We start from the raw sequence: 19655 nt of genomic DNA on the forward strand, positions 1-19655 counted from the left end.
CCTATTAAATTCAGTACATGTAGCAAATGTTTCATTGCAGTCATTGTAAGTACCTCTGTTACCTGTTACTCCTGTGGATGACATTGTAATTAGTATTTTCACTGTTAAAGGTGTCACACTGAGGGATGCACAATAGCTGCTATTTTATAATGAGTGAATGTTACACTGAGATTGTGCAATCTGGTGACTAGGTTTCCATAAAAGACTCAAACACTTCCTGAAAATGTTTTCATCTGCCATTTTTTTTCTCAGTAACAAGTATTTTGAATATCCAAATGAGGGTTTAAACACAATTTTAAAAGGTACAAATTTCACAATAACTTGAATAAACTTGTCCACTGAATTGTCTTTTGTGTCTTTTAACACCGTCATTAAATGTTTTACTTGAAGATCTCAGCCTTTACCAAATGTCTGGGTTTGTTCTAAATACTTTTCCCAATGTTGTAACTGAGTGATCTATTGGATCCTGCCGTCTGTGCAGGGGTACCTTGGCCGAAAAACAGGCGATATCAGATCAGCAGAGCAGATACATCCCTTACTGCACTTGCTGCTCCCACATCGTTAATCCTGGAAGCCCCCAAGGATCTATCATAAAATTATAGACTAGTGCAGAGCAGAAGGAGACCTTTCGGCCCATCAAGTCTGCAATGGCTCTTTCAAAGAGCAATCCAGTCAGTCCCACTCCCCCGCTCTTTCCCCTTATCCCCTGCAAGCTTTTCTCCTTCAAGCATTTATCCATTTCCCTTTTTCAGGCTGCTAGTGATTCTGTATCCTATCAGGAAGTGTGTTCCAAATCCTAACCACCCATTTCCTTTTATTCATCTTCAGGCAGCCCTGTGGTGACATCATTTAATGTTAAGTTCCACACGTATGCTGACATTGCCCAGTTCTACCTCCACACCACTTTTCTCGATCCCTCCACAGTCTCTGTGTTGTCAGACTTCTTCTCCAATTACTAGTCCAAGATGAGCCAAAGATTCTTTCAATTAAACACTTGAAAGACTAAATCCATTACCTTTGGCTCCTTCCGTATCTACCAATTCCATCCTTCTCCCTGACCATTGTCTCCGGCTGAACCAGACTGTTCACAACCTCAGCGTACCAACTGATCCTGAGCTCAGCTTCCGGCCCTATGTCCTCTCCCACACAAAAATCCCAAATTTCTACCTTTATAATATCACCTGTATCTCCCACACCCGAGCCCATTTGCTGTTGAAAACCTGCATCCGTGTTTCTGTTACCTGCAGACTCGATTATTCTATTGTCCTCCTGGCCAGCCTTTCATCCTCCGCACTTCATAAATCTGATCTCACCCAAAACTCTGCTGCCTGTATCCTAACTCCCACCAAGTCCCATCACCCCTGAGCTTACCGACCTGCACTGGCTCCCAGTCCAGCACTGCCTCAACTTTAAAATTCTCATCCTCGTTTTCAAATCTCTCCACGGTCTCGCCCTCTCTATCTCCTGCCCTACAATCCTCCGGGAAAGCTGCCCTACTCCAATTCTGACCTTTTGTGCATCCATAAATCGCTTCACCATTGGTGGCCGCGCATTCAGCCGTCTTAACTCTGTGCTCTGGAATTCCCTCCCTAAACCTCCTCGCCTCTTTACCTCTCTTTTTTCCTTTTTCCATTTGTGACAAAGGTACACTTTCCCTCCCCATTCTTCTCGACCTGTCTGCAGTCTTTGACTTAGTTGACCACACCATCCTCTTCCAATGCCTCTCCACTGTCATCCAGCTGGGTGGGACTGGTTTTCACATGTACCCTGACGACACCCAGCTCTAACTCACCACCACCTCTCGTGATTCCTCCACTGTTGCTAGATTATCAGAGACTGCTTATCCGGCATCAGTGGATGAGCAGAAATTTCCTCCAATTAAATATTGGGAAGACTGAAGACAATGTTTTCAGTCCCTGCTCCAAACTCTGTTCCCTAGCAACTGACTCCATCACTCTCCCTGGCAACCCTCTGAGATTAAGCCAGTCTGTTCGCAACTGGGTCACATTTGACCCCGAGATGAGCTTCTGACCACACGTTTGCACCATCACTAAAACTGCCTATTTCCACCTCCATAACATCACCCGATTTCACCCCTGTTTCAGCTCATCTGCTGCTGAAACCCTCATCCATGCCTTTGTTGCCTCTAGACTTGATTATTCCAACACATTCCTGGCTGGTCTCCCACACTCTACTCTCTAAACCCGAGGTCATCCAAACTCTGCTGTCTGTCTTTGACTCACACCAAGTCCCGTTCTCCTATCACGCCTGTGCTCGCTAACCTACATTGGCTATTGGTCAAGCAATGTCTTGATTTTGAAATTCTCATCCTTGTATTCAAATCCCTCCATGGCCTCGCCCCTCCCTATCTCTGTAACCTCCTCTGGCCTCACATCCCTCCAAGATATCTGTACTCCGCTAATTCCAGCCTCTTGAGCATCCTCGATATTAATTGCTCCACCATTGATGGCCGTGCCTTCAGTTGCCTGAGCCCCAAGCTCTGAAATTCCCTTCATAAACCTCTCTGCCTCTCCGCCTCACTTTCCTCCTTTAAGATGCCCCTTAAAATCACTTGACCTAATATCTCCTTGTGGGGCTCAGTGTCAAACTTTGTTTTATAATGCTCCTGTAAATCGCCTTGGGACGTTTTATTATGTTAAAGGCGCTATATAAATTTACGCTGTTGTTGTTAAGACTCCTCTTAAAACCTGCCTTTCTGACCAAGCTATTGATTACCTATTCTAATATTTCCTTATGTGTCTCAGTGTGAGAGTTTTGCCTGGTTGGTTGTGCTGCTGTGAAGAGCTTTGGGACATTTTATTACACTAAAAGCTTTGTATAAATGAAAGTTGTTGCCCAGAATCTGTGAATAGAGGAATGCAGGCCGGCATACCCTCGTTTCCTAAATCTACACAATGATAGCTTCCTGAGGTAAGATGCTTGGGTAGCAGGTGATGTACAGCTTCAAAAGCCTTCAGAAAGGTTAGTTTTGGCGACACAGTAAAGAAACAGTGAAACAGATTTGTAACACCTATTCACACTTCATCCAAACATGAGCATAATGGCCTCCCATATACTGCAGTTTTATATGAAGGCTGAGAATACATGCTGAAAGTTTTTTTTTCCCAAAAATATACTTTATTCATAAAAATTTGCAAAAAATACATTACAAAACAGCACCAAGTTGACATTCCAAAAAGTGCAAAGGAAATCAGTTTTCTTCGATACAGGAGTGAGTTGCCTCACAACCCTTCCATTCCATTTTACATGCCAGGTACATTTTACAGCAAACCCATATTTGGTGTATACAGCCCGAGGGGTTTCCCATGGATCCAGCCCCTTGGTTCACTATGGTGGGCGGAGCTTACACAGTGGTCTTTCACCATTGAGCCTTTGCTGCGGCTGCCCCAAGCTTTAGTGCGTCCCTCAGCACGTAGTCCTGGATCTTGGAATGTGCCAGTCTGCAACACTCGGTCATGGACAACTCTTTGCTCTGGAAGACCTGCAGGTTTTGGGCAGACCAAAGAGCGTCTTTCACCAAATTGATGGTCCTCCAGCAGCAGTTGATGTTTGTCTCGGTGTGCGTCCCTGGGAACAGCCCGTAGAGCACCGACTCCTGTGTTAAAGAGCTGCTTGGGATGAACCTCAACAAAAACCACTGCATCTCTTTCCACACCTGCTTTGCAAAGACACATTCCAGAAGGAGGTGGGCAACCGTCTCTTCCCCACCACAGCCACCTCGAGAGTAGCATGCGGAGGGGGCGAGACTTCGGGCGTGCAGGAAGGATCTGACTGGGAGGGCCCTTCTCATCACCAGCCAAGCTACATCTTGGTGCTTGTTTGAAAGTTCTGGTGATGAGGCATTCTGCCAAATGACTTTGGGTACGTTTTTCCCACCTTTATCCAGAGTTTTGAACATCATGTCCCTCCGGACCCAGCCCATTTTGCATCTCCAGATAAAGCGGAAAATGGCTCAGGTGACCGCCACAGCACAGGAGTGGGGTATGAGCCAGACCTGCGCCACATACAGCAACAACGTGAGCGCCTCGCACCTGATGACCAGGTTCTTACCCACAATGGAGAGAGAAGACTGCTCCCACATGCTCAGTTTATGGTGTACCCTGGCTACTTGCTCCTTCCAGGTTTCAGCACACACCCTGGCCCTCCCCAGCACCTTCAGGTAGTCTGACCTGACGGTGAAGGGGACAAGGGATCGGTCGGCAGTTCCCAAAGAACATGGCCTCACTCTTGCCGTGATTTACTTTGGCTCCCGGGCCAGTTCGAACTGGTCGCAGATGCTCATCAGTCGGACAGCGGATCCGAGCAGAAGACAGCGACATCGTCCATGTACAGGGAGGCTTTGACCTGAGTGCCTCCGCTGCCTGGGATTGTCACCCCTTTTATGCCCACATCCTTTCCAATGGACTCAGCAAAAGGTTCAATACAGCAGACAAACAAGGCAGGAGAGCGAGGACAGCCCTGCCTGATTCCAGAATACATGCTGAAAGTGCATTCTGAGTCCTCACCAATGCTTTACAGTACTGCAATAAAACAAGTGCCCAACAGGTTGTTACATGCTCTTCTGGGTCACATGATTGTTATGTTGCCACTGAGAAGGCTTCAGGTGCCCGCAACAGTGCCCAATGCACTGCTGCATCATTGCTCCCTGACAGTTAACACTGATGGGACTGCTGCTCACAGGGTTCGTGTTAAGTAGGGCAATGCAGGACAGCTAATTTAAATACCTAAACTGGACTCCCAGCACAACACAGGTGACACACTGGTTTAAATTGAGGCAGCAGAGATGGACTGGACACATGTGAGATGGAGGTTAACCTTCTGGAGTGCTGATCAGGCATTTTATGGCATTTTGCCCTTATTTAAATAAAATTAGGGAGCTTAAAGAGACTTACGCACAGCTGCCTTACTCAAAGTGTTCAAAGCACTTGGGCCATACATTATGAGGCAACTTAGTGTCTGCTAATTAATAATGCCTTCCCAATTGTTTGAGTCATAGAGCGATACAGCACTGAAACAGACCCTTCGGCCCACTGAGTCTGTGCCGACCATCAACCACCCATTTTATACTAATCCTACATGAATCCCATATTCCCTACCATTCTCCTACCTACACTAGAGGCAATTTACAATGGCCAATTTACCTATCAACCTGCAAGTCTTTGGCTGTGGGAGGAAACCGGAGTACCCGGCGGAAACCACGCGGTCACAGGGAGAACTTGCAAACTCCGCACAGACAGTACCCAGAACTGAACCTGGGTCGCTGGAGCTATGAGGCTAACCACTGCACCACTGGATGCCACAGACCACAGTAACAACCTCAACATTCTGAATAAAGGAAACACCTTGATGATAACAAATTTAAAAACATAAAATATTTTTTAGCTTGCAGGGAAGTACATTGTTTCAATTAAATTTTAATAGTGTCACAATATTTTGGAAGGGAAGAGAGATTATATAATGATTATAACTATAATTCTCTATTGAACAAAGAAATCTTCTGTGTGGGATGTCAGCATTAACATTGCTGCTCCCCTTCTAGACTGGGAGGATAACAGGATCATGCGCTGGCTGTCAACACAAAGAATGAAATGCACTGCCAGACACATTCATCCATCCCTTCATCCACCATGCACAAAAAAAACATAATTAAGCATGATTTCCCAAATGCACACTCCAAGCCAACTAAGAATGCACATTGTTACGACCAGGTGAGAAAGAGGTCTAGGGTTCTCTTTCAGCCTTCACCTGGTCTTACTGTAACAGGGTTTAATTTTAAACACACTGTGTTTTTTAGCTTCCCCTTGGTGAATCCTTGTTCACCGCTTTCCAATTATAAGGCAAAGAAACCAGCGCAAACAGGCTTTCTTAGGTTTAAAAAGAAAAGTTGAAATTTATTAAACTTAAACTCTAATTCGGTTAACGCCTACGGATACACAACGCGCCCCACGCTAGCTTGCATACGTGATACACACATGCAAATAGAGACAGAAAAGAGCAGAAGAAAAATAAAGTGGAAAAGTTTGAGGCAATATCTGAAGAGTTTTTGTTACGGTTCTTTGAGCTCACTGTAGCATCCTTGATTGTAGGTAGATCTTGTTTTTTGTTGGGGCCCAGTATTCTTCTTAAATCCTGTTCGCTGTAGGAGACTTTTTTCTCTTGGGGTTCATGTGTCTTCAGTGGATTTGGAATTCCGTGAGAAAGAGATGGGAACAGGCAGACAGACAGGAGGTCTTCTTCAGTCCAGGAGTATTCTGCTTTCCGCCCAAACTGTTTGTACAAATTCAAAAAACTCAGGTTGCCCAGCAGGTTAGTCATGTGACTAGCTGGTTTGACCATGTCCGTTTGTGTATTTGGCCATCTTAACAGTCAACCTGGAATGTGAGCTCCCCCACCTTCAATGTCTGGTGATCAAAAGTCCATTGTGGGTTGAATGTGTCAGGGAATGGCTGCTTTGTCCTTCCGAACACTTAATATGCAAATGTCTTTTCCAGCCACGGCTGATCTGTTTAACAAGTCCATTCTTCAATCCAGCAACAGTTTAAAATCAATGTACATAACAAAATTAATGTACCTCGTTCTTGGCAAGTGGGGGCCTAGCATGACAACGTCAAGAAATCAAAGACAGCCTCCTGACTATTCCTGCCGAGAGTGACCATTCAGGAAATCAGCCTCACAGCACAATCACACGGAATAGCATCATAACACAAAACAGACCAACAAAGCATCAACCTAATTTTGCACTCGCATGTCATAAAGTGATATAAACCGTACTGTAAGCCTGGAAGCATTGTTGGCTTGACTGCTTATTGCCAACATCAATCCTGTCAGCACGGAAAGCAAATTTCTAACTATTTAAACAGAATACACTTTCCACTGGCTGAGCCCCATGTCGAAAACACCATGTGGACAGTTTGCTTTCCTGCAGTGGTTCTCCAATCACCTCAATATTCATTCAAATATCCTCATCAACACCATCTCAGGAAAAGAGCTGCAAGTTTCCTATTTTCAGGCAACGTCTCACCTGTTTCAAGTGAGTGTTAAAGGCCAATCAGTTTCTTACATGCTGGAAACTGTAACAAACCGGCAGGAAGGCTAATTTGATTTGACTGCACTTACGAACAAAGGGGATTTGCTTTCAGTGCTCCCTTCGCCAGTTGATTGAATGGAAGAGGAAAAAAAAACAAATCAATTAGGAATGCCAGGGACATCAAATGGCGCCACAGGCAAGCTGGCACATCACACCGATCTTCTATCTACAATATCTGCAGGATGTGGTACAGCTACCTCTCTGCGGGCTCAAGTTAACAACTCGATGTGTAAAAACAAACTTTCCTCATGTTACCTTTGGGACTTTCGTAATCACCTTAAATCTCTGCCCTCTGGTTGCCGACCCTTCTGCCACCTGAAACACTTTCTCCTTATCTACTCTATCAAGGCTGGTCATGATTTTGAACACTTCTATCAAATTTCCTCTTAGCCTTCTCTCCGCTAAGAAGAACAACCCCAGCTTCTGCCACCTCTCCACATAACTGAAGTCCCTCATCCCTGGCACCATTGGAAGGCAAGTGTTTGTGGCAGTCTCATTTGAAACTGCCTGAGCAGCAACTGGGCGGATTGGTTCCTCAGAGATTCAGGTTACCTTCATCATCTCTGGCTAATGATACCCTGGCAGGAGTCATAGTCATAGTCAGGAACAGAGCACACATGCAGCAAGACTCGTGCAGTCACCAGGATCAGTGGAGAATATCAGCATATTGAAAGCAGCACTTTAGAAGGCTTGACCGATCATGAGGGTCTCCATGATCATTGTCATCTGCGACATGCTTCACAACTTTGTTACACAAAACAGGCTTAATTATGGAGGAGAAAGGAGGGTTCCAACTGGGAATCAAAAGCTGGTCAAGATCCAGACACTGGCTAAAAGACTGATACTGCAGAAATAGCAATGCAACCAGGAAGACGAGTGCACCTGGCAGTCATCTAAAAAAAAAATGCAATTATTCGCCTTTTTCAGGAAGGCTATTGTCCACATGACACCAAGAAAGTGGGTCAAAGTGCTGCAAAAGCCTGAGCTGGGCCCCTGCATCGACTATCAATGACCATTGTTTGCTGTGGTGTTCCAGTATTGTACACGGTTAAGAACAAGCTCCCTCTTCAAACATGTGGGCACACAGGTTTCCCACACTCAGCTGCCAACAACAACTACAAATTGCATTTATATAACACCTTTAATGCAGTAAAATGTCCAAAGACGCTTCACAGGATGCAGTGGGGAACTCTGTTGTAGATATTCCTTGTGTTCCCACAGGGTCTAATTCAGACAATCCCTCCAGAATAAATGCACAGATGCAGCTAACGGACACTTCCATCCTCCTTGCATGTTCATATCAGAATGGCATGACATATAACATAGGATATATGGCATGGAAACAGGCTATTCAGCCCAACCGTTTAACTTCGCAGCCTTAGTATGGCAGCTTTCTTTTACATTTTTTGATGAAAATCTTTCTCGATTTTAAAATTCTCATCCTCCAAAAACCCTCCATGGCCTCGGCCCTCCCTATCACTGTGATCTCCTCCAGTCCTACTACCCTCCAGGATCTCCACACTCCTCCAATTCTGGCCTTTTGCACATCCCTGATTTTAATTGCTGCACGATCGGTGACCGTGCCCTCAGCCCTAAGCGCTGGAATTCCCTCCCTAAACCTCTCCGTCCCTCTACCTCTCTCTCCTCCTTTAAGTCACTCTTTAAAACCAACCTCTTTGACCAAGCTTTTGGTCATCAGCCCTAAGATCTCTTTATGTGGCTCGGAGTCAAAGTTTGATAATGCTCCAGTGAAGCTGGAGTTTAACTATGTTTAAAGATTCTTTATTAATGCAAGTTGTTATATTGTTTTTAAGTATTCTGTTGATTCAGTATCTTGGCTTCTGTGTACTAATTAAGGCTGTAAATAAAATCTGGGAAACTATGTTAGCATGTACCCACGAGCATTTCACCATATATAGGATACACAGTGGCAAACGGTGAGCATGTCAGGTGAACTCCATTAAACCATGCATCAAAGTTGCAAGCAATTGCTAATCCTAGGTACAGTAACTCACACCTGACACATGTAAGGGCACAGGTTTCAAATCATCAGCAACTTCATGATGCTATTTTGTCACAAGGATGACAGCATGTGTCGCTGAACACACTTCAATAAAATAGAGGGCTTAAAACCTCCATTAAAATGGTAATTTCATACGAACAGGTTGAACATTAATGGTATTATACTGCACAATATTACTTACAAACTAAATTCTTTGATTTATTCAATCGCTAAGATAGTTTTGAGGACATCAATCAGGTAACCATTCTATGATTCTATGACTGCCACTTTGCCCCTAAGCACTTTAAATGGCTTGTAGATAAATTGATACCTTCTCTGCTGGCATTCAGCCATTCTCTATTACAAGTGCACATTCTGCAACTGACTGATTGAAATTTGGGAGTTATTTTCCTGGTGCCAAGGCTCACTACCTATTGGAAAAGTTTTAAATAACCATTACTGCTGGTTCATTGGGACCGGCTGATGTTCTTATTTCTCAATTACGCGCGTGTTGCTGTATTTTCATTAGCATTTCATGATTAGCAAGGTAAAATCAGGTCTCGTTCACATTTTTCACAAAAGTAGCAATTTACCTTCTGTTCAGGTTAGAAAACTAAATGCCCCAAATTCCACAGAACAGTGGATATCCCCTAAAAACAATGTTTGTCTTATACATTACGTCAAGTCTGCAACACAAAATCAGACAAGTAAGCCCAATTGGTCCAAGACAATGTCTAAGCTCCACACGAGCCTCCTCCCACCCCTCTTCATCTAACCCTGCCAGAATATCCTTCTTTCCTTTCTCCCTCATGTAGTTATCTAGCTTCCCCTTAAAATACATCAATGCTATTTGCCTCACCTAATTCCACATTCTCACCAGTCTTTGGGTAGTTACCCAAATAGTTTTGACTATATGTCCCCTTGTTCTATTCTTATAATTATGCACTCCATTCACAAGGCAAATGACACCAAGAAGATATAGCAGAGATGGGAATACTCTATGTTGGAATTCCCCTTCCTCTGGTTCATTTGGAACATGATGCATCAGTGGAAGCTTAAACACCGAGAGAGATGAGGTGCGCTGATCTCCACAAGAATACAAGTGGACCCCACCAGTGAGATCTATGTCAGGGATCCAGCCTGGACCCTCCAGTAACAGGATTTAATTTTTTTTAAATGTATAGATCTGGCCCTAAGGGATGCATATTAGGGTTAGAAGGGAGAAGGGCCATGGACAACCCTTCCCCAATGGACACGTGAATGCTATTTGCCCAAAGCATATACCCAAAGTAGTGGCAGTGCTCCCTCTCTCATGTTAATGAGGTGTTCTGTCTCTCAAATGGGTTCATTGAAATGAACCATAGAAACATTACAGCACAGAAGGAGGCCATTCAGCCCATGTCTGTGCCAATCGACAAATTAGCCACCCAATCTACTCCCACCTTCCAGCACCTGATCCGTAGCCTTGCAGGTGACAGCACTTCAGGTGCATGTCCAGGTACCTTTTAAAACAATTGAGGGTTTCTGCCTCCACCACCAATCCTGGCAGTGAATTCCAGACACCCACCACCCTCTGGGTGAAAAGGTATTTCCTCATGTCCCCTCTAATCCTTCTACCAATCACTTTAAATCTGTGCCCCCTGGCAATTGACCTCTCCACTCGGAGAAACAGGTCCTTCCTGTCTACTCTATCTAAGCCCCTCATAATTTTGTACACCTCAATTAAGTCACCCCTCAGCCTCCTCTGTTCTAAGGAAAACAACCCTAGCCTATCCAATCTTTTCTCATAGCTGCAACTTTCAAGCCCTCGCAACATTCTTGTAGATTTCCTCTGTACTCTCTCCAGAGAAATTATGTCCTTTCTGTAATGCGGTGACCAGAACTGTACACAATACTCCAACTGTGGCCCAACCAGAGTTTTATACAGTTCCAGCATTACATTCTTGCTTTTGAATTCTATACCTCGACCAATAAAGGAAAGCATTCCATATGCCTTCTTCACCACTCTATCTACCTGTCCTGCCACCTTCAGGGACCTGTGGACATGCACTTCTTCGACCCCTCTCAATATCCTCCCGTTTATTGTGTATTCCCTTGCTTTATTTGCCCTCCCCAAATGCACTACCTCACACTTATCTGGATTGAATTCCATTTGCCACTTTTCCGCCCACTCAACCTGGAGTCTACGGCTATCCTCTTCACTATCAACTACACGGCCAATTTTTGTGTCATCAGCAAATTTCCCAATCATGCCTCCCACATTTAAGTCCAAATCATTAATATATACCACAAACAGCAAGGGAACCAACACTGAGCACCGCAGAACGCCACTGGAAACCGCTCTCCATTCACAAAAATACCTGTCAACTACTACCTTTTGTTTCCTGTCCCTGAGCCAATTCTGGATCCAACCTGCCACATTCCCCTGTATCCCATGGGCTTTCATTTTACTGACCAGTCTTCCATGTGGGATCTTGTCAAATGCCTTACTAAAATCCATGTAGACCACATCCACTGCACTACCCTCATCAATCCACCTTGTTACTTCCTCAAAAAACTCAATTAAGTTAGTTAGACATGACCTTCCCTTAACAAATCCATGCTGACTATCCCTCATTAATCCATACCTTTCTAAGTGGTGGTTTATCCTGTCCCTCAGAATAGATTCTAACAATTTACCCACCACCGAGGTCAGACTGACCGGCCTATAAATATTTGGCCTATCCCTCTCACCCTTTTTAAACAATGGTACAATGTTCGCAGACCTCCAATCGTCTGGCAGCTCTCCTGTATCTAGTGAGAATTTGAAGATTATCCTCAGCACATCCACTATTTCCTCCCTGGCTTCCTTTAACAACCTTGGATGCAATCCATCTGGCCCTGGTGATTTTTCCACTTTCAAGGATGTCAGACCCTCTAGAACCTCTTCTCTCATTATGGTTATCGTATCTTAATATTTCACACTCCTCCTCTTTAACCACAATGTCTACATCATCCCTCTCCTTTGTGAAGACAGGGACAAAGTACTCATTAAGAACCCTGCCCACATCTTCTGCATCCACGCATAAGTTCCCTTGTACATCTCTGATAGGCCCTAGCCTTTCCTTAATTATCCTCTTGCTCTTAATGTACTGATAAAACATCTTTGGGTTTTCCTTGATTTTGCCTGCCAATAATTTTTCATGTCCTCTCTTTGCTTTTCCAATTTTCTTTTTTACTTCACCCCTGCACTTTCTATACTCCTCTAGGTTTTCTAAAGTATTAAGATTTTTGTGATCGTCATAAGCTTTCTTTTTCTGCTTTAACTTACTCTGTAAGCTTCTAGATAACCAGGGGGCTCTAGATTTGGCAGTGCCACCCATTGTCTTTGTGGGGACATGCCTACAGTGTGCCTGTAGAATCTCACTTTTGAATGCCTCCCACTGGTTTGCCACTGATTTTCCTTCGAGTAGCTGGTCCAGTCCACTTTCACCAGGTCACCTCTCAGTTTCTTAAAACTTGCCTTCCCCCAATTTAGAACTTATACCCCTGTTTTACCTTTGTCCTTTTCTATGATTATGTTAAAACTTACTGTATTATGGTCACTATCTCCAAAATGGTCACCCACTGTTACTTCCTCCACTTGCCCAGCTTCATTGCTGAAGACTAAATCTAGAATTGTGCCCCTCCTCGTTGGGCTTGTTACGTGCTGGCTAAAAAAGTTCTCTTGAACGCAGTTCAAGAATTTTGTCCCCTCTGTGCTCTGAGAACACTAAGGAGCATGATCCCAACCTAAATGACAAGTTCATAAACTGCAAATTTTCAACCTCAATAATGAATTCATTAACATACAAATAATTTATTAACTGTTTTACAAGAACACAAGAAATAGGAGCAGGAGTTGACCATATGGCCCATCGAGCCTGCTCCACCATTTAATACGATCATGGCTGATCTTGGGCTTCAATTCCACTTTCCTGCCCACTCCCCATATCCCTTGATTCCCTGTGAGATCAAAAATCTATCGATCCCAGCCTTAAATGCATTCAATGATGGAGCATCCACAACCCTCTAGGGTAAAGAATTCCAAAGATTCACAACCCTTTGAGTGTAATAATTTCGCCTCATCTCAGTCCTGAATGATTGACCCCTTATCCTGAGACTGTGTCCCTGTGTTCTAGATTCCCTGACCAGTGGGAACAATCTCTCAGCTTCTACCCTATCAAGCCCTTTCAGAATCTTGTATGTCTTAATTAGATCGCCTCTAATTCTTCTAAACTCCAGAGAATATAGGCCCAATTTACTCAGTCTCTCATCATAGGACAACCCCCTCATCCCAGGGACCAATCTAGTGAACCTTCGCTGCATTCCCTCCAGTGCAAGTATATCCTTTCTTAAATGTGGAGACCAAAACTGCACACAGTATTTCAGGTGCAGTCTCACCAAAGCCCTGTACAATTTTAGTAAGATTTCTTTATTTCTGTACTCCAATCCCCTTTGCAATAAAGGCCACCATGCCAGTTGCCTTCCTAATAGTCTGCTACACCTGCATGTTAACTTTGTGTGTTCCTTGTACGAGTACCCCCAGGTCTCTCTGAACATCAACACTTAGCAGTTACACACCTTTAAAAAAATATTCTGCTTTGCTATTTTTCCAACCAAAGTGACAACTTCACACTTCCCTTCATTGTACTCCATTTGCCATCTTGTTGCCCACTCACTTAACCTGTCTATATCTCTTTGCAGCCTCTCTACATCCTCCCCACAGCTTACCTTTCCACTGAGCTTTGTATCATTAGCAAACTTAGATACATTACTCTCTGTCTCTTCATCCAAGTCATTAATATAGATTGTAAATAGCTGAGGCCCCAGCACTGATCCTTGCAACACCCCACTATTCACTGCCTGCAAATTTGAAAATGCCCCATTTATTCCCACTCTCTGCTTCCTGTCTGTTAACCAATCCTCTATTCACACTAACATATTACCCCCAACACTGTGAGCCCTTATCTTGCCTATTAATTTTTTATGTGGCACCTTATCAAATGCCTTTTGAAAATCCAGGTATACTACATCTACAGGTTCCCCTTTATCTACCCTACTAGTCACATCCTCAAAAAACTCTAATAAATTTGTCGAACAGGATCTCCCTTTAGTAAAACCATGCTGATTTGTTCTAATCATACTATGCTTTTCACAGAATCACAGAATAATACAGTGCAGAAGAGGCCCTTTGGCCCATCGAGTCTGCACCGATGCATTAAAGACACCTGACCTGTCTACCTAATCCCATTTGCCAGCACTTGGCCCATAGCCTTGAATGTTATGACATGCCAAGTGCCCATCCAGGTACTTTTTAAAGTATGTGAGGCAACCCGCATTTACCACCCTCCCAGGCAGTGCTTTCCAGACCGACACCACCCTCTGGGTAAAAAAGGTCTTCCTCAAATCCCCCTTAAACCTCCTGCCCCTCACCTTAAACTTGTGTCCCCTCATAACTGACCCTTCAACTAAGGGGAACAGCTGCTCCCTATCCACCCTGTCCATGCCCCTCATAATCTTATACACCTCGATCAGGTCACCCCTCAGTCTTCTCTGCTCCAGCGAAAACAACCCAAGCCTATCCAACCTCTCTTCATAGCTTAAATGTTCCATCCCAGGCAACATCCTGGAGAATCGCCTCTGCACCCCCTCCAGTGCAATCACATCCTTCCTATAATGTGGTGACCAGAATTGCACACAGTACTCCAGCTGTGGCCTTACCAAAGTTCTATACAACTCCAACATGACCTCCCTGCTTTTGTAATCTATGCCTCGATTGATAAAGGCAAGTGTCCCATATGCCTTTTTCACCACCCTATTAACCTGCCCTTCTGCCTTCAGAGATCTTTGGATAAACACGCCAAGGTGCCTTTGTTCCTCGGAACTTCCCAGTGTCAAGCCATTCATTGAATTCTTCCGTGTCACATTACTCCTTCCAAAGTGTATCACCTGACACTTTTCAGGGTTAAATTCCATCTACCACTTTTCTGCCCATTTGACCATCCCGTCTATATCTTCCTGTAACCCAAGACACTCAACCTCACTGTTAACCACTCGGCCAATCTATGTGTCCTCCGCGAACTTACTGATCCTACCCCCCCACATAGTCATCTATGTCGTTTATATAAATGACAAACAATAGGGGACCCAGCACAGATCCCTGTGGTACGCCACTGGACACTGGCTTCCAGTCACTAAAACAGCCGTCTGTCATCACTCTCTGTCTCCTACAGCTAAGCCAATTTTGAATTCACCTTAGCAAGTTACCCTGTATCCGATGTGCATTTGCTTTCTTGATAAGTCTCCCATGTGGGACCTTGTCAAAGGCTTTGCTGAAATCCATGTAAACTACATCAACTGCACTACCCTCATCTACACACCTGGTCACATGCTCAAAAAATTCAATCAAATTTGTTGGGCATGACCTCCCTCTGACAAAGCCATGCTGACTATTCCTAATCAAATTTTGCCTCTCCAATTGGAGATAGATTCTCTCCTTCAGAATTTTCTCCAATAGTTTCCCTACCACTGACATGAGACTCACTGGTTTGTAGTTCCCTGGCTTATCTCTACAACCTTTCTTAAATAGACCACATTAGCTTTTCTCCAGTCCTCTGGCACCTCCTCCCCGTGGCCAGAGAGGAATTAAAAATTTGAGTCAGAGCCCCTGCAATCTCCACCCTCGCCTCCCACAGCATCCTGGGACACAAATCATCTGGACCTGGAGATTTGTCCACTTTTAAGCCTGCCAAAACCTCCAATATCTTGTCACTCCCTATGACAATTTGCTCAAGAACCTCACAGTCTCTCTCTTTGAGTTCCATATCTACATCCTCATTTTCTTGGGTGAAGACAGATGTGAAGTATTCGTTCAACACCCTACCAATGTCCTCTGGCTCCACCCACAGATTTCCCCCTTGGTCCCTAATGGGTCCTACTCTTTCCCTGGTTATCCTCTTCCCATTGATATACTTATAGAATATCTTGGGATTTTCCCTACTTTTACCAGCCAGAGCTTTCTCAAGTGCAATGTTAAGATTTCTTTAATAATAGTTTCCAGCATCTTCCCAAAGACTGATGTTAGGCTAACTGGCTTGTAGTTCTTCGTTTTCTCTCTACCTCCTTTCTTGAAAAGCAGCGTATCTGCCAACTTCCAATATGACAGGTCCATTTCTGAATCTAAGGAATTCTGGAAAATCATAGCCAACGCAACCACTATGTTTGCAGCTGTCTCTTTTAGAACCCGAGCATGTAGGCCATCTGGTCCCTTGACTTGTCAGATTTTAGTCCCTCAAGTTTCTCCAGTACTTTTTTTGGCTGATATCAATATCGTTAATTTCCTCACTGTTTTTAGCCCCTAGCTTACTGCATATTTCTGAATTCTGAATTCATTGTTTAACCTACAAATAATATTAATTTATTAACTGTTTCACAAACCAACCATTTTGCATTTATTAATTGTTTCACTAGCTAAAAAATTTAATTAATTCATCGTTTAACATACAAACTAAGCATTTTAATTTTGTGATTGTTTTGCAGCGAATCATTCTAATGTATCAATTACTTTACAAGCTAAATATTTCAATTCATCAATTGTTTAACATACAGGTTAAACATTTAATTAATTGATCGTTTTACACACTAAATATATTAACTTACTTATTGTTTAACATACAAACTGAACATTTAACTTATTTTAAAAGCTAAACATTTTAATTAATTCAGTTTTATTTCATAATGCTCCTGTGAAGGAATGTTTTATTACGTTAAAGGTGCTATCTCAATGTAAGTTGTTGTTTAACAAGCTAAATATTTTAATTAATTCATTATTTTACAAGCTAAACATTTTAGTTGATTTATTGAATGCTAAACATTTGAATGCACATCCTTTTCATTTTTAATCTTTGTTGAAAAGTATCTAATGTTAGCTGAACTGTTTTCTTTCATTTTAAATGAGCAGAAGCATCATAACCAACCTTGTCAGCTTCCTCAGTTCCTCTGCAGTTAGCAGAGGGGATTTATTGTGATAGTGAGGCTGTAATTCCACCTTTGGGCTGACAGACTTCAGCTTTGGCTGGAAAAGAACATAAATGCTCATTATACATCACACCAAATGGAAAAGCTAGTTCAAAATGATCTGCGATTCTGCAGACCGGCTTTCAGTGTCAATGGCAAAGCAATGGAGCTTGCTGCCGACCCCAAAGAAAGCTACCCACAAAAGTGCAGGATTGCTACGGCGTGGATTTCCCCTTTCCCGATGTCAATTTGAATCTGGCGCCAAGTCAGGAAGATCTCCAGGCCTCCAGCAACAGTGATATCAGCAAGCAGGGCAAGCAGCCAATCTCATTGAAGAATTCTCACAGACAGCAATTAAGGGCATAAATTGCACTGATTATCCTTCACTTTTTAATATCATTTCACAGAGTGAAATAAATGATTGGGACATATACTTGGGATTAGAGGAGAAGTTTAAATATCATAAACAATCTTTAAATTTAAGAATGTGGAATTTATCATAATGGAGAAATTTGACATTCCACAAACACAAAATTAATTTTTCAGAGCCAGAGAGGTTGTTCAGTAGTAATTATGAGTTTAGTACAGTGTTAAAAACCCAATTACACTCAATGAGGTACAAATTTTTCAAGTGTTTTTTATAGCGAGACTAATAGTATAAAAGGGTAAGTTTGCATCAGTTCAATGATTTCTAATTGAAACCCTTGGAAAACCCATCAGATAAAGGGATCCAGGAGGTAAGTGCCTTTCCACTTATCTACTGGATTTTGGGACGTGCTTCACCAACCCCAGTGATCGGAAAAACCCTTCCAACCCTTCCAAACCCCCTTCAACCTCCCCTACAAGGGTTCCATTCTCCCTCAACTCCCAGGCGTCCAATCTTCATCACCAGGCCTCCAATCACCCCAGTGAGGCCTCCAGGTGCCACCCCTCCCCCCAATTTGTCTCCAACCCCAGAGCACCCCTCCCCCTCACTGTCCCTCACAGCCTCCAATCCCTCAGGATTGATCCTTAACCACACTCTCTTCCCCAGCCCTGGATCCCTCAGGCTTCTGCTTTCCGACCCTTACACGAGGAAGGGGCCCACCCTCCACCAGGATCGGATTGGACCCCCCCCAACCCCACCCCCACCCTGGGAACGACCTGTTCCTACAGCCTCCTCTCCAACTGGAAGCCAAGCCTGTCAATCACAGGCAGGGAACCTGTCAGTGACATCACTCGCGTAGTGTGCAGGGAAACCCCAACTTCTGGCTTTCCCATGTGCTACTGGGCAGCCCTGTTCCTGGCAGGACAAAGAGTTAAAATTCCTTTCATTAAATCAATGGCTATTCCAAGGTTGCTTACAATGTTTGTCTAACCAAATACAACTCCCTCAATCATATAGTCATGTATCTATGCCAAGTCTCTAACTTAACTCCAGTCAGAAATAGTGGACCAGGCTGCTTTATGGCCCAGATATGGCTCTGCTGCCCACATAAAGAGCAAGGCACAACAAGGAAGTTACGCTAAACCTTTATCAATCACTGGTTAGGCCCCAGCAGGGGTGTTGCCTCCAATTCTCGGCACCACACTTTAAGGAAGATGTTAAAGCTTTGAGAGGTTGCAGAGGAGATTTACTAGCATGGTACTAGGGATGAGGGAGTTCAGTTATGTGGGGAGACTGGAGAAGCTGGGATTGTTCTCCTTAGAGCAGAGAAGGATAAAGGGAGACTTAAATGGGTGTTTAAAATTACAAAGGGTTTTGATAGAGGAATAGGAGAAACTGGGCTGAATTTTACCAGCCCCTTCGATGTCGTGGGATGTGGTGGGGGGGCCTGTAAAATTCTTGCGGGAGAGGCCCGCCACGACTCATAATGCCAAGTGGCGGGGCCTTCATTTAAATATATCAATTAATGAAAACAAAATGCTAATTAACTTACGGCCGCCAGCCACAACCCGCGCACTTTGGAGTTCTGTTCCAGGTTCCAAGGCAAGACACTGGTGGGGAAGGGTTGGACTGAAATCATCAGGGCGATGGGGGCGGGGGTGGAGCGGGAAAACAATTGTTATTGGCTGTGCGGATTGTGGGAAGGGATGGAAGGGCAAATGCGAAGAGGTTGTGGGGAAAGTTCGGATTGGGACTGAACCAGATTTTATTCATATCAGCCAATAAAAAAACCATTGTGGGGGTTGGGAAAGGGCCTCCAGCTTTTATTGTTCTTTTTAATAAAGTGACCACTGTTAAACCTTTAAAAATTCAAATACAAGCTAAGGGCTTGAAGCCCTTAAGAAATGGCGCCTGTACGGTGACGCCGGACGCCGTTGCCGGGGACGGAGCGGCCGCCCCCTCTATGTCATTCATCAGAGGCGGCTGCTTCACCCCCTTCCATTTAAATGAGCCGCCACATGAAATAGCCCGGGACTCAGTGATGGCGCTTCCCCGCCTGAAGGCCGCCGAGTTCAAAGTGTGCCTCCGCAATGGGCGGCACGCCAATAAAATTCAGCCCACGGTTTCCAGTGACAGGAGGA

The 19655-nt window shown here is 44.0% G+C and overlaps 1 protein-coding gene across 3 annotated transcripts in view; it reads right to left on the reverse strand.

The window, feature by feature from the left end:
• LOC137376202 (uncharacterized) overlaps positions 1-19655 on the reverse strand; it is a 175401-nt gene that overhangs the window by 128572 nt on the left and 27174 nt on the right. For all 3 annotated transcript variants that reach the window (XM_068044301.1, XM_068044300.1, XM_068044299.1), the window contains one exon: positions 17108-17205. In XM_068044301.1, the coding sequence (XP_067900402.1) occupies positions 17108-17205 (98 nt within the window). The remainder of the gene's footprint in view (positions 1-17107; positions 17206-19655) is intronic.

This window comes from Heterodontus francisci, chromosome 13, assembly GCF_036365525.1.
Source record: "Heterodontus francisci isolate sHetFra1 chromosome 13, sHetFra1.hap1, whole genome shotgun sequence".
NCBI classification, from domain to species: domain Eukaryota; kingdom Metazoa; phylum Chordata; class Chondrichthyes; order Heterodontiformes; family Heterodontidae; genus Heterodontus; species Heterodontus francisci.